The following is a 25,275-nucleotide window of genomic DNA, read 5'->3' as shown; positions in this document are numbered from 1 at the left end:
CAGACTGCTGAAGTCTCATAGAAGCTTCACATCAACTTTTAAATGCATTTTTGCACAAAACGAGGACTGTGGATTTTGGCCCCCATCACTTAAGCCGGGCTCAGACTACAGGAGGTTTTTGTATTTATCCCCAGTTCACCCCTCTCAACAAGTGAAAAAACTGGTCTGGGACTCTGGTCAGCCCAGATTATCTGGTAACATGAGGGGGGGTTTACAGAACCTTCAGAACTACTCGCAGGCTCATCAGGGTTGTATTTTGTTTCCTAATAATTGAAACTATCTGTCAGTTTTAGTGCTTTAGTGTTTACAACAGTTACTGAGGTCGACGACCTTCTAACAGCTGAAGAAAACATCATTTTAATAAAGTTGTTGTGTCGTGTTAGTGCCTGTATTCAAGGATCTGTAAGTCCTTTGATAGCAGGTTTTATTCTTATGCTTTGACTTTTGTTTGTCAGGATGTCTTTTAGTTTACATTTGGATAACAGATTGTGCTTTTAAAAATATTTACAGAACAATAATTCATCTGGATACAGGTGGAGGTCATGTCTCTCCTGACGTCTGGGCTGCTTCTTTCCCCCTTAAACTGTTTTTTAAATCTTGAATCAGTTTCACCTTCTTCTTCTTCTTCTTCGTTTTTGAATCAGTTCTTTCCTTTTCCAATTCTTCCTCACATCTGTCTCCTCTCTCCTGATTTCTTCACTCACTCTGAAAATGTAAAAAGCTTCCTTTTAAAAGTCTGACAGAGCCTGAAGCAGAACTTTAACTTGTACAATGTTAATTACAGTAATTGTGGGCAAACGACACACAGTTGGAATGAATCAGCAGTCAAGCTATCAAACTATCAGCTACATTAACATCACTGTAATGTAAAGCAGCAGCAGCTAGCTAGCTACTTACTGTGTTGTATTTTGTCTGATATTGTTATTTGAACGCTGCACATGTTAACGTCATATATGATCCTCTGAGCTCTGATTCATTCGTCTGTCCCATGAAAGCGACGACCCGTGATTAACGAGTCTCCCCAAACATCTTTTCATCCGGACTCATTTAGCCTCCCGCTTTTGTTTTTTTTTCTCACTGCAAAGCATTTTGTTCACATCTGCTTCCCCATGAGATCACTAGAGATCACCTGAGGTGCTGCGTTGCTCCGTCTGGCACCATAATTTTAATAATATCCTGTAGTGTGTGTGATGCACCACTATTTTCAAATCTTGTTGTGTTTGCATGTTTGAGATTAGAGAGAAGAACATCTGAGAAGTTTCTCCTCATGTTTGTGATGCAACTCACTTTAAAACTCCTGCTGTCTGAGTCCAGCTTTAGGCTTTTAATATCCAGTATGAACAGGAGGGATGATTACAGCGAGGAAAAAACCTCTTTCACTGTTCATATTGTGATGGCCCTCTGGCTTGTGTCTTGCTTTGGGCTGCTGTGTTTGTGTTTCTGCCTTTAGGTCCAGGTCGGCTGAGACTCATTTAATGCCACTGGGTGCATCTGGTCCATCCAGAATGCATTTAAGACCAGCTATTCCATTCCTCGCTCTCTGACTTCATCGCTGGCTCTCCCACCGGGCACCACATGTTTCTTTTGTTTGGTTTTCGTTGCATTTCTCCTACAACATTACACATTCGCACATCTACACACACCAACACTACTGATCTACTGATTGATCTACCTTACACGTTAGATTACTACTTTATTGCAATTTCTTTAAAAATAAATATAAGTGATTGATTTTTGCGTACAACTGTTTGTATTCTCCTGTTTTTGTCATGGTCTAAGAGCCGAGTCGTAACAAACTGGGGGCTCGTCTTTTCTGGGTTTTTTGGTGAGTAATTTTGCATTGAGTCTGGAGCAAAGCACCTACTTGAATGTGTTTCTGTTTTAGGACACACTTGAAAAATTGTGAACCTGTCCTTTAAGGGATAATTCTGGTGATTTTCTATATTTTTCTTCCTGTCAACAAATCTCATGTTTGGATCCAAACCAACAATGAACTGATCTACTAACAAGTATTGTGTGTGTGTGTATCAAAGTCTGATATATCTATCTAGAGCTGATTTTTAAGGTTCTTCATTTAACTTATAAGGCCTTGCATGGACTCGCACCACCTTACCTATCAGACACCAGCACGCCCTCTGCGCTCTCTCAACGCTGGTCTCCTGGTCGTTCCTTCAGTTAATAAAAAATCAGTTGCCTACCGTGCCCCCTTATCTCTGCAACGGCCTTCCGTTACATGTTAAAGAAGCACATTGAAATCGTTAAATCAAGACTGAAAACTTACCTTTATTCACTACATTACAGCCTCCCCTAAAACTTAGCCAGGCCCATCACCTTTTAACATCTATTTAACATTGATGTTTTTAATGTGGTTGATTCACTTTCAATTTTTTATTATTGTTAATTGATTGCTGTATGTTGTCCTTTTAACTGTAAAGTGTGTTGGGACCATGCTGCATGGTGATTCTGCATTGAATTGAATAAAAATATAGAAAATCACCAGACATTTCCTTTAATAAACGTACATAAAGTCACCTTCAGCCTGCAGGAATATGAAGCTGAAATCAGCTTCAACATGTGAATCCCTGAAGGAGACATCATTAGAACAACGTGGGAGGTTCTTTGTTTGAATAAGTCATGAGGTTTAGTTGGAGAGTTGTCGTCATCTGCATGTGCTTTCCTCTGGAGTTATTGTGGAGCATTAAAAATACATCTCACCTTCCTTCATCATGCTATCAGAGGATAAATGCTGCTTTAAAGGGCAAATGAAATGTCATCAAGTCCATAATCAAGTTCTTCCTATGAGTGACGGGTTGCTACGTGAACACAACATTATGGTTGTTTGACACGAGATATTTCTGTATTTGAGTTTTTTTCCTCTTAGCTCTTCTTCTGTTTTTGACAGAGTGGATGTAAGAGGATGTCACATATTCCCTGCACCAATCAGAATTCAGCTATATTTGAGTCAGATGGCAGACAGTTGAGTGATTGTTTGTTTACGTGGCCGGAACTGTCAATCAAATGTCATCTAAGCACTCCCACACACCTGAACGTTTGCATCACCTTGATTTCCTCGCCTCACTGTTAGTCATTGTGGATAAAAGCGTCTGCCAAACGACAAAATGTAAATGAATAATGTTTGTGATTGTGTCTTATAGCTCAGTTTTATGTTGAATGTCTTGTGTGTTTTTTTTTTAACATGAAGGGAGCATGTTGGGAATAAATGTTTTCAGCTCTGACAGAATGTTTTTCCATCAGACGTGTTTCAGCCATATTCTTCGGTTTTGGTCCGTACAGCCGAGCTGTCTTCACCGACAACATGACGGTTCTTGTTTCACTTATGTGTCAAGTCAAGTCAGTTTTATTTATATAGCCCAATATCATAAATCTGCCTCAGGGGGCTTTACAATCTGTACAGCAATATAACATTAGAGCCTTGATTCAAGCAAAAACTCCCTAAAAAAAACCCTTTAATGGGAAAAAAATTGAAGAAATTTTGTGTAACTGCAACACTCGTTTTCTTTTATTTAATTGCAACAATATGTTAAAGCTGGATTTCCAGCGTCTGTGGCAATCTGGAAAAATGAAACAGGACTCTCCAGACCGCCGACAGATTTTCTGATTGGAGTGAACGTGACGCTGTCTTGTACTTCGGGGGTGTGACGTACGAGACAATGTCACATTCAGTCAATTTTTCCCCGGACAAAAAGCAAAGAACTGCTGATGCAATGAACCCTATAAACCAGAACCAGTCTATAGGAGGCTACAACAAAGCAACTGCACATATAATTTACAAAAAATAAAAGTAGATTTACTGTTATGTAAGCATTGAAAAGCTGCTATGAGTTGCATTATGGGTAATGTAGGATCCATTGTTTTTAAAATTTGACCTTACTACTGGACTCAAATTCATGATATCTCAACATCTGCTGCTTCAATTTTTACTATTTTTTAGAAACATTGTGTCTCATGAGTTCCCCAACTAGACAGAGATGCTATAACTAAATGCTAAAACTACATGTGTGTAATACCCCTTTAATATAGTATTATGTGGTGTGGAAAAAAAAAAAACCCTCTCACCACACAAGAACAATGATATTTTTGACTTTTCAGCAAAAATTGGCTGAAGCAGGTCCTAACAGGTTGAAATATCAACAGTGAAATGTTGTTGAAACAGCCATTATAATAATAATAATAACAATAATAAATTAGATTTATATAGCGCCTTTCAAAACACCCAAGGACACTTTACAAAAAAGGAAAAAAAAAAAAAAGAAAACTAAGCCGAGCTTAAATAATAAGCAACTGAGAAGTTAACTGGTTAACTGTGGGCCAAAAGCCTGAGCAAACAGAGGAGGTCTGAAAGGTACCGGGGGGGACCAGGGGGTGGAGGGATTTGTAGGTGAGGAGGAGGAGGAGTTTGTAGGAGATGCGGTATTTCACAGGGAGCCAGTGCAGGTGAATGAGAGTGGGGGGTGATGTGCTGCCAGGGTTTAGTGTGGGTAAGAACCCTGGCAGCTGAGTTCTGGACATATTGGAACCTGTCCAGGGTTTTACTGGGAACCCCGAACAGGACTCCATTGCAGTAGTCCAGACGATTGGAGATGAAGGCATGGATCAAGGTCTCGGCAACGGTGTGTTGACGGCCGGAGTCGGGAGATGTTCTTAAGGTGGAAAAAGGCAGATTTGGTGTCGGATTTGATGTGTGACTGGAAGGAGAGGGTAGAGAGGGAATATTTTCATTCATTCATTCACTCAGTCAACCTTATATATCATATATATAACCTTATATATTTATACAGGATGGTCTGATGAGAGCAGAAACACTTTGTGCTGGTATCTTGTTCACACAGGACAAGAACAAAAAATGTTGCAAGAAAAAACAAACATTAAAATTTAGAAAGCAAATCAGACATATAGATACAGATAAAATGTCCCCGTCTCTCTCTCTGCTTCCCCTGTGTGTGTGTGTGTGTGTGTGTGTGTGTGTGTGTGTGTGTGTGTGTGTGTCTTTCCAGGTTTCCATGGTGATGGAGGTCACATGGCTCAGGTCCTATTCTGGAAGTTGCTTGAGTCTTTATGTTATCAATCCATCTATTATTCTGTCATCCTGTATTTTTGCTCTCTTCATTCATTCTGTTCACACAACATCTATTTCCTGTTTGTCCGTCCTGATCTCTCCTCTGTTGCTCTTCCTGAGGTTTCTTCAATTTTTTCCACATTTTTTGCGGGGGAGTTTTTCCTTATCTGAATCGGGGCTCTGAGGACAGACAGAAGATGCCGTATTGCTGCACAGATAATAAATCCCCCTGCGGCAAATTTGTGATTTGTGATATTTGTGATATATATATACAGCACTGTGCAAAAGTTTGAGACACTTCAGATGTTTAGATTCTTATCTATAATGCAACACCATCGGGGAGACGTCTGATGGTTCCTAAATGTATTCTGCAGCATGACAACGAGCCCAAACATCCAGCCAGAGTCATAAAGAACTATCTTCATCAACAAGAGGAACAAGGAGTCCTGCAGCAGATGGTTCGACCCCCACAGAGCTCTAATCTCAACATCATGGAGTCAGTCTGAGATTAACATGAAGAGACAGAAGCAGCAAACTTTGCACAGTACTGTATATAAAACTGACAGTTTTAAAGATAAAAAGGCTTGATAAATAAATACTGAAGAGTGACAGAGACAGCCAGCCGACACTGATGGTTCTGTCACACTCAAATGCTAAAGCAGATAAACCAGAGTTAGCATCTTCTTCTTAACATCTCATTGATTAAAGATGCTGAGGCCTAGAAGTGGAGGCCACAAGCTGAGGGGGCTGTTGCACATGTTCCTCCTCCTGTAAAATAAATCAGTAAGAGAAGCTACTCAATTACTTTACATTATTCAGGTCACCTAAAGCAGTTAAGCCTGTATGTGCAGAATACCACAAGCCTTTCATTGATACACATTGATACACATATGATAAAGATAAATTTCCCCCCCAAATAGGACTGTGATGATAATCACAATACCACGATCTTGTGATGCCTACCGTCATAACAAGTTACCCACAACTGTCATATACGGTAGTCTAATGTACTTGTGCATATACTGTGTGATATACGGTAATACAGCGGCGACGTAAGAAGCTACGTGATACGTTGGACAATCTGCGTTGCCTCGGCTTGCAGCCGACCAGTTTGTATGGAGTTCACCCGAGCAACTGGTCCAATCAGTGAAATGTGTAGAGTTTTGTTTCCAGTCCTCAGACAATTTGTTGACACCGTGAGGTTACCCTTGTCTGGTTTTCATTTCACTGAGACACTGTTAGTGTTTGGTTTTTTTTTTATTATCGCATAAATTTTTATTTTATTTTTTTAGGTTCTTATTTCTCACACTTTTAACCTTGGTAAACACACCTATCCTCCCTTCACTCTCCCAAGGGTTGCCAGTCTGATACAGCCGTTTAAAATCACCACTAAACTCTCACCCACATAGCTTGATGCTGGGCTTACAAATTCAGGCCTTTTAAACAACTCAATGTTGATTAAAGAGATGAACTTCTCACCTCACAAAGGAATCCGTGGGGCTCCCGACCCTCTCCAGGCCCGCAAGCGCCTTTATCTCTGAACGTAGCAGGAAAAGGATTTTGTAACTTTAAACTTGGAGAGAGGGCCGAGAAGCACATCCAGGAATCCGTCTCGAAGGACTAAATTGATGGATAAATTATCAATAGACTGAGGTTGGTTGAAGTCAAGCATCGGAGAGTGTGCAGAGTCTCCGTGGAGAATTCTGAGGAAGGAAAGAAATTCACTGGTATATATTGACGGCCTTGGGAGGCACCTTTAGTTGTTTACAGATTCCCACCAGACCTAAACAAAGCTTTACAGAACTCTCCCTTCCACATGATATCCAACGCAAGGTACAGATCTTTCTATCACTGGCATCGCCCCATGAGTTCGACCGCCAAGGGGGACACAGAAAGTGGTGCACGAGGAAGCAGAAGTGCGGCAAGCAAGTGAGCCGGCATCCAAGCTAGGCTAAAGGCTAACCCCTGTTGACCAACTCTCCCGTCAATCTTCCTCGCCAATGTTCACTCCATCAACAATAAACTAGACTACTCGAGACTGCTTCTGACCTCCCGAAATGACAAACTGCTGCACCCTCATCCCTGACAATATCCTGGACTCTGCTATCCAGTAGGGGTGTGTCCGAATACAAATACATTATTCAGCAAAGCACAAATAGTGTTTTTTTTTTAGGAATATTTGTTTCATACAAATATTTCAAAAATTATTTATTTTCAGGAAGAAAAATAAACCATGTCAAATACCAGTGAGCAGGTCGGTTACATCGCTATCTCAGTGTCTCTCCTCTGCTCCGCTGTGACGTCTATCAGCAGGTCTCAGTGAGGGGAGTCACATCCACCTGCTACATGACGCACATTTCCTAATTTGGACATCACTGCCAGAGTTGGGGGTGTTCCCCAGAGATAAAGCTGAGCTACTGGCACACGCTTCATGAACACTTATTGTAACACTTTAATTTTCTAAAATTAAAAGCGTAATAAAAACAAAAACAGGATTTTTCTTTCCACTTTTATTCGAATACAAATACAAATACTGAGCTCTCTGCACATCTCTACCTTAAACATTAACCTGGAACTATCCTACAGGAACTAAACTTAAAATCATAGGTTTAGTTCCTGAGTTTTATTTGAATACAAATACAAATAATTTTGCTGCCTCAAAAAAATACAGATACAAATACAAATACTGGGCTCTATGCACATCCCTACTATCCAGCTAAGGTAAGCAGTCAGTGTCTCCTTGTCATTGATCTCCACTTGAAGAATGATTTAAGAGAACTGCATTAAGTGGATTCAACACTTGTCTCTTGATAAGAAAACATGACAGTTTGCTTCGACAGTTATCTCTGTGTGGGGGTCAACAAGAGTGCTGGCGGTTCGGGCAGAAGTATCTCCTTCAACTGTAAATTAGATAAAAGACTTTTCACACCTGATGGCCACTACAAATACATACTTTACCACCAAACCACGTATACATTCCCTGGACAAACAAATGTTGCTGGGAGCTGCCAGCACCAGGATCAGATTGGACGCTCCATTGGATCTCCTCCATTACTGACCGACCCTGATTGTTAGAGAGAGAGAGCCAGCTCCTCTGAAATTGTTTATCTGGTTCCCCTCCAGTCTCCCTCTCATTTTTTCCCTCTTAGCTTCAAGTAATATTAACACTGTAACTTTTATACAGCATATCATCCATACGGTAAAAGAATAATGAAGTTACAGCAACTATATACTACTTTGGATTATGTTTTTATGCTTGGTCCTGATTTGCTGCAAAGTCCATTTTACACTGTTGGTGCTGCAGCTCGTAGAACACTGATTAAAACATTGATTAGTCTATTGGTAATTACCACAGATAATATCAAATTAATTTCTACCACATTTACTTAATTCTTGAGTATAATGTTTAAATACGCTGTATAAAGATTAAAAGCTCTACAATGTGCAGTTGTCACGTTAGAAATAAACAAAATAAACAAAACAAAATAAATACATTAACCTATGAATTTACATGACGAGAGCATTCCTCTCTTATTTGCAGCAGCAGTGTTGCTTTTTGCTGTAATTATTTTAATTAATTAATTAATTAATTAATTTTTTTTTAAATTTTCAATTATAACGACTTGTTACTCTTGACTGAAGTAGGCGGCACATGATTGGTCCATTTTGTGCAGAAGAAGAGTCAAAGACTGATGAAGAAAATTAGAAGAAAGTTAACAAAGATAGTTGATAACCACCATCATGATACCCGTTATCTCTGACTGAGATTTTAGGTTTTGTCGAGCCAGCTAATGCAAAGAAAGCCTGGTTATGTTGAACTTGCTTCGTAGTTCTCGGAACTGGATTCTCAACTCGCACAGTTTATTCGAATCATAACATCTAGTGCATCTTTTATGGTAAATCGGTTTACAGTTCAGCACATTAAACCCTTAAAAATAGTGACATAGGTCCTCAGGTTTTAATAAACACTCCGCTCCAAATCCCCCAAGAATAACATATTCAGTAATCTGACTAGTACATATGAACATACACGTAACTTACACACTCCAAAACACGTCGGTCTCAAAGCTTTGCCCCATGATCTGGCAACCCAGGCAAGCTTCACTGCGTCCCTGCACCGTCACAGAGTAAACAGACTTTCACACACTTCACCCCACAGTCCTTTAGTAGCCCACATACAGCCTGAGCCGCAGCTCCTCAGCATCCCAAAGAAAAATATCACCTCACACTGCAAGTGAGTTTTCATTTCCTAGGATGGCGATGGAATGTTCTGCGAAGACCCGCCCCGACTCTGCCTCTGATTGGCTCTGATCATGACATTCTAACCCTAACCCAACCATCTCACTCCTCATGGCTAAACCTAACAAATGAAGGCAATGAGTACTAGCCAATCAGAGGCAGAGTAGAGCAGGTCTTTCTGATCCAGAATGATCACATGTTAAGGGTTAGAGGTCTGATTGCCTCGGGTCCTTGAGCGAATCTTCCTGTATCTTCTCCCTGACTTCATGAGGGAGAACAGGCTGTGTTATGCTGGATGCTCTACAGACGCAGCGTTGATTGTATAAAAACTCAGCAAAGATGGCAGCGAGGCACCAGTGATTTCTCACTATCCTGTTCAGTCTTTCTTCCGCTCTGCTATTATCAAAACCAGGAAGTGATGCAGTAGGTGAGAATGCTTTCAATGGTTCCTCAGTAGAAGATGGTTCATGGCCGGAGCGGGGAGGTCGGCTCTCTTCATACATACATAAACATACAGCGCAGCTCTGTGTGTATAACCAGTCGTAGCTGCAGCATCTTACACTATGATATTGATATAACATTTTCTCAAATATATAATTTTATACATAAACTCAACGAGGGAAGGAAATTTATGGAACTACTTTTCTCAGTGGGTTAAAATTTTTTCTTCCTTAAAGATTTAAAAAGGCTTTAATTTTGTTTTTTTCAATAGTCTGATTTTGTTTTTCTTGTATATTTATGTGTATATGTATTTTATTTAGGTAGATGTAATCAATAAGCCTACAAGGATTTTTTCCTCCTGTGCACATTGATTTTTTCTTGTTTGTATGTATTTCATTCATTTTAAACAAGTCACAGTGATGAGTCCTGAAGCTCTCACCTGTTATGAATCTTAATCTTTATCTTAGCAATATGTAACCGAGACGTATTTTAAAAAATTGCTTTTCAACAAGCTGTTTTAACCTCAACGTTTTGGCATCTTTTGACCTGTAATTCATCACAACAGTGCTTTTTGGGAGGCTTTTGACAGCTTTTACCAAGTAGTTAAGTTCTGTTCTACTCCAGACAGGCATGAAAGCCCCAGAGAGGCTCTAAACTGGTGTGTCTGGGGAGACGGAGGTCAAAGGTCATCAGAGCTCTTCACACAGTTAACCAGCAGCAGCTTTTCTCACCTTGAAGCCTGTCACAGAATCACAAAGCCCATCGTTTCTCTCTTTGGGTTTTTACTGACAAGGAGGACAAAGGCTTTCTGAATTGCTGTAGGTGAGGTTTGGAGGAGGAGGAGGAAGAGGAGGAAGAGGAGGAGGAGGAGAAGGAGGACCAGACAGCGTGTGTCACTGCTGTCACCTAGTGAACAGTGTTTTCATGCTTGTAGAGCTGCAGCAACGTGCTGCATACAGACGAGATGGAGAGAATAACTTTCTCTACAAAGCTGAAACCGGACGGGAAGTCACATCCACTATTAATTTAACTATGTAGTGAATTAAATATCATCATGTTATAGACAAATGTTCTGGTTTTGTTTACAGTATGCACTAAAAATGTTTATACCTGTATTATATCATCACTTGGAAATATCACACATGCGTAAATCGTGTGAATTCATGTGAATTATCTAAAAACATGCATGTAGATCCGAACTGCTCCAACTGATTCATAAAGCCTGAACTTCTCTCTGGAAATACTGAGACATTCATGTGTTTCAATGAGTCATTCTGGTCTTAATCATTAAATTCAGACCCTTTACTAAGTGTGCTGCTGGTCATTTTGGAAATTATTGCTCCGTTAATAAGATTTGAAGACTTGTAGCCGCTTTGATATCTGCCGTGTAGGCGTTGATTGACTCACCTGCTGCTCTCTTCGGCTCCGGGACTCACGCTGAGTTGGACTGTTGTCGTAATATTTCACTAAGTTTAATGTTATTTGATTATGATTCCTGCCCTGCTAGCACAATTTAGCTAAAGTAGCTATAATATATAAGCCATAAGCTGCAACTCTGAGCTTCAAACCGACTCCAAAGCGAATTCAACGGGTGACATCACACCTGTATGTTCACATGCAATAAAGTCACATGTGCTTTTTCTAATAAAGGTATTTTTAAAGTATTATTAAATCCTTTTTTGTGGAAGGCTTGTATGATTGCCTTGTTGTCTCTAAATAAAGAGATGAAACTGTCAACAAGGCTCATTCCACCGGGTGCAGAGTCATTTCCAAATCTGGTTTGTGTGCAAAGTAAAATACACATTTCTTTCTCTGCATATTAAAGTTGGCACCAACATCTCAGACCAAAACAAATGTGTGTGTCGTTTACTCAATAAAGTTGGAAAAAAAAAAACACAGACAGCTCATGAAACTTAGATGAAACTGTCAAACTAGGCAGAGCTGATCAAATATAGATCCGGATTCTGTTGCTGCATCGCCTCAAATGTTCTCAGAACATGTTTTTGGAAAGTATTTGACACAGCTGCCATGTTGGAAACGGACACGGAGGGACTTACATGCACGGATACCAAAACAAAGAACAGAGAAGCTCAGATAACCACACACACACACACACACACACACACACACACACACACACACACACACACACACACACACACAGAGGGAGTGTGACTTTATTCTCTGCTCAGGACGCCGTTACTCCACTATAACGTCATGTAGCAAATCGTTGCTGACATCCAGTGAGGCTGAATGTCATTAATTGCACCTTTAATGTATCAATTACTCAGTATGAGTCGGTATTTGAACTGCAGCCGCTGATAACAAACATTCAAATGTTTTCATGCAGGAAAAGTTTTTTCTCCAACAACTTGATTCTTTGAAGTGAAAGCGTGTCAGACGCAGCTTCTGATGATGGAACACTAAAGCTCTCCATTAAAACCTAATAAGTAATAAAATTCATTCTGACATTTCAGTCCAACTGCAGTATTAATAAGGCTGCTGTCATTTCTGTGTGCCTACTTGACTTTTAAATTAAATGCGTAATAACCTGACAGAGCGGCGTTTCTCTCTCTGCTTAATGAGACGGCATGCAGGGAGAGGCAGCATGCAGGGAGAAGCAGCGATGAATTCAACACAACTTTGTGAGGAAGAAGCCATCGCAGCCTGCAGCCAACACCTACAGGTTTTACGAAGACAATCAGGGAAGCAGCGAAAGGGAAACAAACGCCGTTACGCTCCTTTTGTGTTTGTTAAATTGTGTTTTCTTATACTTCAAAGGAGATTGAAACATTATTTCTGATCTCTCATCATTTTTCCTTGAATTTGTGATTCCACCGGGACGTCAACTCGACACATAAATAAACCGGCTGAGACATGAGATGTTGAGTTTTGCTGACACATTAAAAACAAGCAGTTTTTCACACCATCATTTTGTTTGTCTTGCATTGTTCAGAGAGTTCAGAGTGTACAGTATACATCCTGAAATAACTAATATGTCAGGTTGAATTTGGGGGAAATGTGCATAAAATGTTGTTAATTACAAAATTCTCTTAATGTAGTCTACACTGTAAAAAAAAAAAAAAAAAAGGAAGTAAATTTACATAAAATCATCTGTAAAATTTCACATAATTTCACATTTTTAACCCTCCTGCTGTCTTCCTGTCAACTATGCAACTTTTGTCCTCCCGGGTCAATTTTGACTCAAAAGTCAACAGATGCTATAAATTTTAATAAAACACCCAAAATTCAATGAAAGTAGTGATCATTACTTTTACTTGCAAAGTGTGTGGTATGGAACCATCCATGTGATTTTCAGGCAATTAGATGAAAGAAATCCATATTTCTGATATAAAAACATTTGAAAACGGGTCAAATTTGACCCGAGGACAACAGGAGGGTTAAAGAAAAGCGTCTAAATTTAAAATAAATGTCTGTTTTTAGATTTTTCTGTTCAGAGAGTGTACAGTATATATCCTGAAATAACTAATATGTCAGGTTGAATTTGGGGGAAATGTGTATAAAATGTTGTTTATAATATTTCCAATTACAAAGTTCTCTTAATGTAGTCTACACTGTAAAAAAGGAAGTAAATTTACATAAAATCTTCTGTAAAATTTCACATAATTTTAGACCCATTTCAAATTCTTAAAGAAAAGTGTCAAAACTGTCTCTAAATTTAAAATAAATGTCTGATTCTACAACATTTTACAATAAGTTAAAGTCCTCCTCCACTCAAAGATGTGTTTTTCTTCTTGTTCCTTCAGTCGAATGTTTGTGCTTCTCTGTGCAGAATGATGGATGTGCAGAGTTTGTTTTCACATCCATCTGCTGAAGGAGGAAAGTTTCTCTGGGCTAATCTGAAATATGAGTTTTAGGATGCGCACATACTGGGCAAGATTTATGACATCACAACAATTTTGGAGCCATTCAGTTTACACAAATGTGATGTGGGAACTTGAAACCTCCAGAGCACAAAGAACTGACTTCACAGTGAAGGAGGAGACATCTGGTGTCCAGCAGGAAAACTCTCATAGATTCTGGATTTCTTAATGAAATTTTAAGAATTTTTAAGGAGATATTTTATGGCAAAATGATACCAGACAAAAATATAAGTATTTTTAGATGTCTTCAAACATGTCTGGAGGAGCTCCTTAACAACAAAAGATGTATTTTTTTTTACCATCGATTCCTGTCTCATAACCGCTGCTCTTCTGTGGAGCAGTTTTTACTCTGACAGAGGAGTAGCATCGTGTCTCTTTGTCAAGCACAAATTCACAAGTTCACAAAAAATCTGCACAGATTTACTTCACCCCCCGTGAGCAAATCCAATACTAGTGTGTTCAGGCGTTAACAGGAGACAGATATGAAGAATAAAACAGTAACAGCTCTGGTGGAGCATTAGTCTAAATAAATATAAGGCTGTATACCTGTCTGAAGACAAACTTATAGCTTCAAAAACATGATGGAACAAGCAGATACACAATATGGGTATTATATTCCTAAATTTCCCCTCGTGGGATCAATAAAGTTTATCTAAAGACAGACTTGACAGAAAAATTGTGCATTGTGAACTGAATTGCAGCTGTATGCGACACTTGAGCCCAAGACAGTATATATTATCTTACTGTATTTAAAATATTGATTTAAGGGTGGAATTCCCCTTTAATCTTTATGCCAGTAGTAGTGGTAGTCAAATGAGGAGAGGGTCTTTTAATTATAAAACAAATCCCGAGAGGAAGCAGCTGACAGGTTTCATGCAGCTCTGCGGCTGATTTAAGCTCCAGAGACAAACTCGCCACGCTGTGATGTGAAGCATCGGACCGCTGCAGCCCGCTGTGACCCCTGGATTAAGGATTACCCACCACACAGAGAAGCACAGGATTATGCTTTTGTTTTGTTTTGTCCACTGCTGCCAGTGCAGAACTGCAGCCAAACCTGTAGATAAATGATACTATTACATTACACAGGCAGTGTTTACTACAGCACAGTCGGTCTGCTGCAGTCACAGCATTGGTTAAAGCTTCAAGGCAAATAAATAAAAAAGGACATTTTGAGGTTTTAAGACGGAGAAGAGTTAAAGGAAAATGTCTGGGCATTACTGAAGTTGAGGGTGTTAATTCTCAGTGGGTTTGACGGTACAAGCAACACTTAAAGGGGACGTTTTATGCTCATTTCCAGCTCTGTTTTTATTCTGGGACTCCACTAGAGCAGCTTTGCATGACTCACAGTTCAAAAAGCTCCTTATTTATCTTATACTGGTCCTTAATGCAGCCCCTCAGTTCAGCCTCTGTCTCTAACAGGCAGTCTTAGCTCCTTTCTCTTTAAGGCCCCGCCCCCCCGATCCCATGCTCTGATTGGCCGGCTTCAGGAAGCCTGCAGAGACACAGCTGCGTCAGAGTCGTGTTAAGTTACCGCCGATGCAAACCCAACATTTCCTGCTTTACTGCTTTTAAATGACTAAATAATGGGAGACTTTTATTGTGAAGAATTTACAGGAAATTAAACATGTTCACTGAATTAGCAGAGCTTTGCTGGCGGTGCTAAACACAGCAACATATGGAGATATTTGGAGTTGTTTGTTCAGCAGATCAGTTAGAAATAATGCAGGGAGGAATAGCTGCAAACGACCAGCACACCTCCAACAGGTAAATCACTTATTTTACTTTGCCCTGCTGTGTAATGGAAAGACAGTCATGGCTCAGACTGACTACCCACAAAACAATGGAAAAACACCATAATGTCATCAGAGTGGAGCAGTTAACTGGCGAGCTGTGTGTGGAGCAGATGACCCTATAAAGAAATCCGTCACCAGCCGACATCGGCTCGGACAGAAAGTCGAAGAAACAGTTGGAAACCAAGAGTTCAGAGCAGTCTGAAGCCGCTGCGTTTTGCTCTACTTCTACATACATTTACCTCATTATTTGACACTTTGGCCACGTTTAATATGAACATCCGACACTGTAACATTATTTATATGAGGAAAAACATTATAGGTCCCCTTTAAAGAGGAATTCCACCTATTTCCCACATGTAAGTGTGTTTCCAGGTGTTACATGTGTAAAAAGTAGTATAAAGCCTTTCGTGTGTCCGGAGGGAGCCGTGTGAAATGTGGGGGTGTGAAAGTAGAAAGCAGTAATGTTACCAGATCTCTGTAGTCCGCTCCTCATCTCTGCTGGAGGCGAGCAGCTCCAGGCTACTTCACTATTAAATATAAAATAAGGTGAGAGACAGAATCTAAAACATTATTGAAGTTGAAAATGAACTGCACTGACCTGTAAAATGCCAATCAAAGGCACATTTATCACTCTAATTTACATGGGAAGGATCATCTGGCTGTTAATATTCTTTTCTTTTTATCCTTGATTTGGACACAAACGACCCAAACGGGGAAAATAAATCAGTTTCAATATAAACACATTTAAAAATGATGACGATGGTTTACAGGTCAATGTGATGTATTACTGATATGGTTATAAATACCCACACAGTCACATGTAATGACAGCTGTTCTGGCTGTTGGAGAACCTCGGCGGTGCAACACGTCCCAGTAGCCTACTGGTTAAGATGCATGCTACATAACTGCAACGTCCGTGGCTTAATTTGAGCAGTGGATCTTTGTTCCCCATCTCTCTCTCCCCTCGTTTCCTGTCATCTCTCATCTGTTGATGTCCAATTAAAGCATAAAATGCCCCCCAAGATATATATATATATATATATTTAAAAACAAGAGAGAGCACTGTTGTTTGTTTCATTAACAGGTCTGAACACTGATGGAACAGGCAGCGAGTTCATATGTGTCTTCATCCATTTATGGCTAATTGTGGCAGTGGTTATGAGACTTGTGGACATGCGTCTATTTCCACAATAGATTTATAAAACAGAGCCATGCATACGCACAGTTTTTCTTTAATCAGACAAAAACAGTGCGTATGCATGTTTCTGGCTTTGTGCGTCACACAGCTTTTAGTCATAAATCTACAGAGTTTTATGCATCTGGTGTGTCAAGTTTTGACAAGAGAGAAGAATGCATGGAATAAAAAAAGAAGATATTTCTGGTTCTGCTGTATCGATTTTGATCCTTTTTTGAAAAACTGTTCAGCATGAGTCCGATAATGTTTTAGGAGTACAATGCTAAATTGGTGGAGTAGTTTGATTCAAGATCATTTCACAAATATAGCTCTGAGAACCAATAAACACTGATGTTCAGATCAAAAAGACATACTTACTTCAGCTGAATTTGGTAGAAAATGTCATGTTGTTCTGTTTTATTGTCAGTGTGGTTGTTCATGGCTGTTTGATGTGAGCACACCGAAGCTATGTTGAGATATCAATATTTCTATACCCCAGTACCATAAATCATAAATTTTCCTCAGGTTTCTTTACAACCTCTACAGCAACACAATATCTTCCATCTTTAGAATATGGAAAAACTCCCTAAAAACTCCTTTAACAGGGAAAAAAATGTAAGAAACCTCAGGAAGAACAACAGAGGAGGGATGATGGACAGACAGGAAATAGATGTTCCGTGTGCAGAAAAGACCAAAGAAAGCAAAAGCAATAAAGTGTTGAACCTTCAAGGCTTCAGCAACATTTTAATATTTCAGTCTGGAGCAGATCTTGACCGCACGCTGACAGATAATCAATATCACATGTTGAAATGTGATATTTGAAGTAACTGTTGATGCCAAACAAACTTTATAAAATCTAGATGTCTTTTGACCTGCGAATCACCAAATCAAAGTTTACTGGGTTATCTTTTTATTTGCTTTTCTACAATCCAAGAATAGTAGAAAATAGCATTTTTACAAACACAAACAGCTGGGTTATCTTGTCCCAGTGTTAAAACACCCTAAAAAACAAAACAACACTCTGTACCAGAGAATCTAATCTTCCTAAAGATGTAACGTGTATGAAGAAGTCGTTTGCACAGGAGCAGTTTAGAGTGTTTTGATTCATTTGGATGATAAAAGGTTTTATCAACCTGTCAGTTCTTGTTGTTGATGGTTGTCTCTTAAAATTTAAATATTGCAAACTTAATAACCAACCAGTTTTATGTAAAAAAAAATCAACACAATCTGGTTTAAAGTGGTTATAATCGATATATTTTATAATAACAGTGTCTGATCTGTCAGTGTGTAATGTGTTTGGCTCGTAGTGATGAACCTACAGAGAATTATCAGAGACTCTGCAGCTCCTCTCGGCTTTACGGAGCTTTATAGTGAGTTTCAGCTCATTGTTTATCTGTCCGGCTGCAACTTTACTGTTCTGGTTCACTCTCAGCGTCTCATAGCGTCGTTTTCAGAGAAAAAGCTGTAAAAAGCCACTGTACACTACCTGCTAACAGACACAGTTAGCTGTAGACTAGCTGGTGAACATAGTGGAGCATTTAGCAGCTAAAGAACCAGATATTTCCCTCAGGAGTTGGTGGAGAACAAAAACAGAGCTAAAAGAGAGTGAATATTGGACTTACATTCACCAGGTGGACAGAAACACGACTCCACATGAATGATAATGTTGCTCCGTAGCTGCTGGATGTGGAAACATATCAACTTAAAAGCTGATGATATGTCAGTGTTGTGTTCACTGCTTGTTTCTGCTGAAAACTAGTGGACAAAAAAATCCATGAATGCAGGTTTAACTGTCTTGTATTCAGAGATGTTTGAGGCTATGTTTACCTCCTCCAGCTCCTGTTATTAGACATGTTTTTTGCTTCATATTTAAACATTTGCAATATTGATTAGACGATGTTCTAAGACATAAACATCTCAAGAGAACATAAACTATGACTGAAAGGAAAAATGTCCCTGGTTCTAGTTAAACTTCTGCTGCATTTCATTCCCTCCGTCTCTCTTCTATCAACCTCTAATGTTCACTGTGAATAAAAGCACAAAATACCACAAAAATCAACATCATTTGTCACTCTGTCACTTGAAACCTCAGATCTGGAAGTGGCTGCTTCAGGATCTAATTTTCATCCTGCAGCTCTGACTCAGACTTGGACGGATTGCTGCAGCACTGAGTCTGATGTACTGAACTGACTCATGCCTAAAATTATGATTCAATGAAAGGTAATGATACAAAAGAAGAAACTGGGCTTTTAGAGGAGGAGTAGATGTTGGAGATATTCTGCAGCCAAGAATTTCTTGTCAGATAATTGAAGCACTTGGACAGAGTGACAGGATGTATACCATCCTCAACACGTCAAACTATTGGGGGTGGGGGTGGGAGTGGGGGGGCTCCTCTGTCATCAGCATCCTCAGCCAATGGAGAAACCAGCGGAGGAGACACTTTAACCGGCTCTCCGGAGCGGAGCGGACCAGAGCGCAGCGCCCGGCTCCGCGGATCCATCCTCCTCCTCCTCCCCCCTCCCCTCCCCCCGGTACATGCACTAACATCTGCGCGTTGGTGGAAAGTGAGTTTTCTGCTCCTGGTTATGGACTTCATTTCTTCTCCAGTTTCATCTTGAGGACTGCGGAATGTTTTAAGCTGCAGCGGAGAACCTGCTGCGTGGATATCCAGCAGGGAGATGCTGCTTCACGCATCGCTGGCTTCTGCGTCTTGAAGGGAATTTAAAGCTCAAAGTGAGTAGAGTTGACTGCAATATCAGTTATTATCACAGCGTGAATATCTGACCTCTGGAGATTGACACACAGGAGTTAAGCTCCTGTAGTAATCTCGGAAAACTGTTTTTTTTTAAAGAGGGTTGAATCTGGAATCTGGAAGTGCGCTAAACTATAACATCCCAAATAATCCAACATCTCTGCAAAACAGAGTGACTGCGACAATAGCTGCATGTTAAATATGTTTTGGATAGAGGCTGTCCTGTAAGACGCGCAGAGTCTTGCTGGACTCAGTTGATCCGTGCGCTCTGGAAAGTGATTTTGTTTTGTTTTTTCATGGATTTGCATCCTGAGGATTATTGGCTGGATATGCGGGAGGTTTCTGCATGACTGCGCGCTGTAGATGGATATACAGAGAAAGAAAGAAAAAAGCTTGAGGACATGGCATCTGAAAATGAGAGGAGACATAAGTAATAACAGAGTAGATTATAGCTGCGTGTTTGTCAGCATTTTTCAACATTGGCATCCGAAAAACTGATTTTTTTATGCAAGAAAATCTCTTGAGATACATTATTGACAATAACACCTTTACTTAAAGTCCCCTTATTTAGCATTTATATAGGAGTAACATTTAAAAAATGGTTTATAACACACTATAATGTAAGTATTTAAGGACATTTTATGTGTATATTAATGTAAACAATTATAACTTCTCCTATGAATACATATTTTATATTATTATTACAACTATATTATCATTCATTCTCTTACAGGTGCACACAAACACATTAATAAACAATTATATCTGCTTAAAACTATATTATAGGGTGTTATAAACCATTTATTTAATATGTTTGTATATCGCTAAGAAATGTCATAGAGGGGGTTTAAAGTAAAGTGTTAGCAGGAACATTTCCAGATCAGCCTGCGCTCTCCTCGCGCTCTCCTCGCGCTGGAGGCTCTCATCATTACCATGTATGGATCTTCTGTTGGTTATATGCAGGATATGTGGGAGGTTTCAGCTCCACCGCATCTCTGAGAAATGAGTTGAGGACAAGTGAAAGAGAGAAGTGACCACAGGGTGTAACTGTGCGTTTTTAACCCTTAAAAAGTAGAGCCTCCTGATATTTAGCTGAATTAATGTGTGAGTGTATGTGTATCATAGTTTCAATGTAAGTATATGTGAAGGAGGATGTCCAGGAACCTGAAGTGAGACTTTTTTTAAAAAAAAATGTGTGTCCCTGTGGATTAAAGACGCAGCAACGCCAGCTGGGTTTTGTTTACTACTACAGCTGTCCGAGTAGATTATGACGTCACCTCTCCTGCAGTTGGAGTGAGTAGTATCCATCCATCCATCCCTCCATCCCTCCATCCATCCATCCATCCCTCCATCCATCCATCCATCCTGTGCCCGGGTCAGCCCTCACGTGAGCGAGCAGAGCGCAGAGCGCGCGCGTGCCAAGCCAGTTCTGTTTACTCCAGTTGCCTCTCGCGCCATGACTCACATTATGTCACATCGTTGACGTAATGTGGTTGAACAGCGCGGGAACATCTGAGAAGGAAAAAATAGGTTAAATTACTAAATCCAAAGATTAAATGATTTGTTGAATAATTAGGAGGTGGAGTTTTTAAAACATAAGGCTGAAAATTTTCTATATTTTTCTTGTTTTCAACAAATTTCATGTTTGGATCAAAACCAACAATGAACTGATCTACTAACAAGTATTGTGTGTGTATCAAAGCCTGATATAACTTATTCCTCCGTTGTTGTCCAGAAACTATTAAAAACACGTCAGTGAGTCACACCGCTGCACTGGGTCACATGTTCCTTCATTATGACGAGTTTACTCACGTTAGTTTGTTTAGAAACGGCTCCAAAGACTAATAACAGTGATCATGTTTTCAGTCTCCGGAGAGTAGTTCAGTGTAAGGCAGACGCCACTGACCATGTGCGGAAACGCGGTTCTGTTTACAGCTTTGCTAGCTTGTTGTGCTACATATCACAACCTCTTGACTTCGTACTATATTGTTAATTTCTACAAGAACTTAAGTAGAAAGTGATCATGCCTGATACATTGTTGAACCTGTGCTATTTACACCACTAAACTCTCAATATTCCTATAAACAGAAGTCAAATGGACAATTTAACAATAAGTCATATTAGTATTTATTTTATTAAAAAAAACTTAATACATACACACAACCTGGTGGAAACATATCACAACTTCTTGTGCTGATAATATTTTAAAAAATAGTACAATCAGAGTTAATCAATAAAAAACCTAATTTATCTTAACCATAATTGCCATTTTTTGTGTTCCTTAAACATTATCCTCAATGTACCTTAACATAGAAACATGGACTCTACCAGATAATGTAACAATCATACAGGTTTGAGTTCCGGTCATCAGTTTTATTATTTTATATTTCTTAGAAATCATGTTTTGTACATCAGACGACTGTAAATGAGCGTTAGCTGCTGTTGCTATGGAGAAGAAGCCAATCAGAGGTGGAAATCGTTGTGGATTTTTTGAACAAAACACGGTGGCATTGTTGCTAAAATCATCCAAAACTGATCCAGAATCCATAACTGAATAAACTTAAGCTGCAAATTGTATTTTCAGTGTTCTCAAGATTGGATATTTAGCTTCTGCTTACCGTTAGCGGTGCGCAAAACAGAATTTGAAGCTTTGTGATTATATGTTTATGCATCTTAGGAGTTGTAGTTAACTTTTCCCATTAAGTTTTTATGTCCACAAGCTTTTATCGTTGACTTTTCCAGTCACAGAACCAGATATTTACTCTGCCAGTTTTTAATCTTTTGTATTGACGGGTTTTCAGTCTATCTAACCCTTGAAAGGCTCCAACTGTCAGTCACATTGTCTATGAGAAAATAAACAGTTCTTTCATTTCCAGAAACATGGATGCTTAAAAAAACTTTTTTTTTTGTAGGATTACTTTATTTTTTTACACAAAACATTATTTAAATCACTTGCAACTTGTAAGTCTCTCACTGTATTTGGAATGATCCAATCTGACGTCCCTCTATGTTTGTATTTCAGGTCATAATGTGAATGTGCAGCATCAGTTCATCCAATGATTGAGACCAGCACACCGACCATGTTGGACAGAACCGAGCCGGCACACTGCACCGTGTGCTGCTGCACGCTGGTCAACAAAATCCTGATGGTGCTCTTCATGGTGTTGCTGATTTTCGCCACCTTGTTTGGGAACTTGGTGACTCTGGCGGTGGTGCTGGGGACCAAACACTTCCACACGCCGCAGGGTTACCTGAAGGCATCACTCGCTGTGGCCGATCTTGCAGTGGGGATATTTGTTGTGCCGGTGTCGGTCTACGCCGAGGTCTATCTTATGGCGACTGACTCGGCGCCAGAGTGGACTTCATACAACTCACAGTCGGTGAGTTTCCACCCGTGCAATGTCATCGGCCCGATCTTCGCAGGGTGCACTTTGGTCTCCATCACAACCATCTTCCTGCTGACGATTGAGCGCAGCATCGCCGTGTTGAGACCGCTGCATAAAGACTCAGTGATTACACGTAAAAGGACCACGATCCTCATCGTCCTTTCCTGGGTGGGGAGTTTCTTCTTGGCGGTGTCTCCGATGGTTTTCAGCAGCGAGATCGCTCTGGAGTACAACTCCTGCAGCCGCATGTGTAATTACGCTCTGGGGACCATCGGCGAGTTCCCCAGCCAGGCCTGGAACATCCTCCTCCTCTTCCCCGCTTTTGACTTCACCCTCCTCGGTGGCACTGTGGTCATTAACATGATTTCTCTGTCCAGCATTAGGCAGCACTCGAAGCGCAGGAAACACCTGGCGGAAACCGAGTGCCAGAGCACCACCAAACCTACGTTCTCTGACATCAAGGCAGCCAAAACTATTGGGACGCTAACGGTGGCCTTCACCGCGTCGTTCACGCCCATCGCCGTCTTTGTGGTGGGGAACGTTTTGGGGAATAAGTGGTGCAACTTTTCCTTTTTCGCCTTCTGGATTTTGGCCACCAACAGTTGCTGGAATGTGATTATTTACAGCGTTTGGGATCAGAAGTTCAGGCTCCGCGCACACAAGCTCCTCATGCCTTTCCAGAGAAAAGACACAACCAAAACCTAAAAAAAAAAACACTCAGGAACCAAAGACTGCAGACAAACCTGAGCATCATTTAGACGTTTGTTTGTCGCACAAACTCTTTGTCCAACACACATCGTGAGTCTCGCTAAGAGGCGTGTCTGCATGTCTTGTGGATTGCTGTTGTGAAAGTAAAATTTTCTACATCGTTAACAAGCATGGAAAATTTTCAGATCACAAAATGTTGGATATTAAATGTCCCTCATTGTTGGGGATTCGTCTTGTTTTTGTGTAATGTTGCGATAACTGCGGCCTGTTTCAGTCTGTGGAATGTTTGTGATAAACATTGATTAAAACATGATACAAACAAAATCTGTTTTCTGATTCCACATCTGTCGTATGTAAAGATGTATTTGGAAGTACAGATGGGTCAAACAGCCTCCAGAACAGCTTTAGACTTAGATTCCTTAAATCAGTATCAAAAACGCCCCGAAGATAATCCCCCTAATTAACTGTTTTGATGCTGCTGGTGTCCAACATGTCTCATTTTCATACTCATCAAGACATTCAGTGAACCGTCTCATCCTTTATCGTTATGTTTCTACACTCATTTATTCAGGGTTTTCCTCAAATTGGTCTCCATGTCAGACCCATACAGAAATGTAGTATAGGCCATATTCACATATATGTGAGAAACTAGTAAATATATTCAGATATGTTTGGAAAATATATTTCAAAAATACTTAGAGCAATTAATCTTCATATTGCATGTGTAAATAGCAGTGACAATAAATGTTAAAATAATATTTCAAAAAATGCAAATATTTACAGACATGGATACCTATTAAGTGCGAATAAATGTGAGTCTAAATATGTTCACATATATGTGAAAAATACTAAAAAAGCAGCATAAATTGAACATTTGAATATGTTTCAAAATAACTTAACATATATATATCAGGGTTTCCCTTATAATTGCACAGGCCAGACAATGAGAACCCCTGTCAGGTCAAAAAATATCTTTTTAATGCCAAAAATAACGTCAAATATCCATTCATTCGGAAATCAATAGCGTTTGGGGGCGTCTCTGTGCAGTGCTGTTCTGAAATGTGAGTCAGCCTCTGTGTCGATGCCTGGGAAACTGTTGTTAGCTTAGCTCCCTTTAAGGAATAGGGCAGTGCGTAATGTGTGTGTGTAGCTAGCATGTGGTTGAGCGAGTGAGTTAGCGGCAAAAAAGTGAGGAAAGCAGAGGAAAAGGTTAGCAGTAAGTTATAAATCAGGTGATAAATGTATAGTACAGACTACAGTGTGTCAGTTAATAAATGCTGCAGCTTCTCAAGACAAAGAAAGGTCTGTTGTTTCCCCAACTGCAGGAAAAGTGAGGGGCTTAGCTCCAAAGTTAGCAACAATGCGTTAGCCTAAACTGACGATGCTAAACAGAGAACGGAGAATTGTGCAGCTGCTGAGTCTTTGCTCAGCTCAAGTCTTCTAGAAACGCAGAGGACTTTTTTGGCTTCATTTGCCACTGACCAACTTTCATAGGAATGAATGGACGCCATCTTTGAACGTGGTATCCAGCTCTCCTTAATACATCCATGGCAGGTACATGTGTAAAACTGAGATTTAAGGTGAGCTCAGAGGAACAAACTGCACAGAGAAGAGAACAAACATCCAACTGAAGAAACAAGAAGAAGAACATGTTTATGAGTGGAAGGGGACGTTAAAGGAGGTTGGTATAATTTCCTATTTTTAACTTACTTATAAAAACATTAAAAAGTGAAGTGAACAGATCTCAGGTTTGGATCCAAATTATGTACTAACAAGTAGATCTGTCACAATAACTACTTTTGTTGGACGATATATTGTCCA

At 39.9% G+C, this 25,275-nt stretch overlaps 1 protein-coding gene and 1 long non-coding RNA gene across 4 annotated transcripts; both read left to right on the top strand.

Annotated features, from left to right (window-relative positions):
• Positions 1–9,556: 9,556 nt before the first annotated feature.
• Positions 9,557–11,066, top strand: LOC121906255. Its single transcript, XR_006098580.1, has 2 exons — positions 9,557–9,743; positions 10,382–11,066. It is a non-coding gene; the product is annotated as an uncharacterized LOC121906255 (long non-coding RNA).
• Positions 11,067–18,333: 7,267 nt separating this feature from the next.
• Positions 18,334–24,170, top strand: LOC121904949 (olfactory receptor 4D9). Of its 3 annotated transcripts, none has more exons than XM_042422777.1 (2): positions 18,334–19,341; positions 22,383–24,170. In XM_042422777.1, the coding sequence occupies exon 2, from the start codon at positions 22,417–22,419 to the stop codon at positions 23,449–23,451; it is 1,035 nt and encodes a 344-aa protein (XP_042278711.1). In that variant the 5' UTR covers positions 18,334–19,341; positions 22,383–22,416; the 3' UTR covers positions 23,452–24,170. The 3 variants fall into 3 exon arrangements, with proteins under 3 accessions (XP_042278711.1, XP_042278712.1, XP_042278713.1); XM_042422778.1 differs by lacking the exon at positions 18,334–19,341 and adding an exon at positions 20,132–20,462; XM_042422779.1 differs by lacking the exon at positions 18,334–19,341 and adding an exon at positions 20,866–20,890.
• The last annotated feature ends 1,105 nt before the right edge of the window (positions 24,171–25,275 follow it).

This window comes from Thunnus maccoyii, chromosome 10 (assembly GCF_910596095.1).
Source record: "Thunnus maccoyii chromosome 10, fThuMac1.1, whole genome shotgun sequence".
Taxonomy (NCBI): domain Eukaryota; kingdom Metazoa; phylum Chordata; class Actinopteri; order Scombriformes; family Scombridae; genus Thunnus; species Thunnus maccoyii.
This window is presented reverse-complemented; position numbering and strand designations above follow the sequence as displayed.

Excerpts from the sequence above, each read along its gene's own strand:
- LOC121904949 (XM_042422777.1), top strand. The coding sequence starts at position 22,417 with ATGATTGAGACCAGCACACCGACCATGTTGGACAGAACCGAGCCGGCA.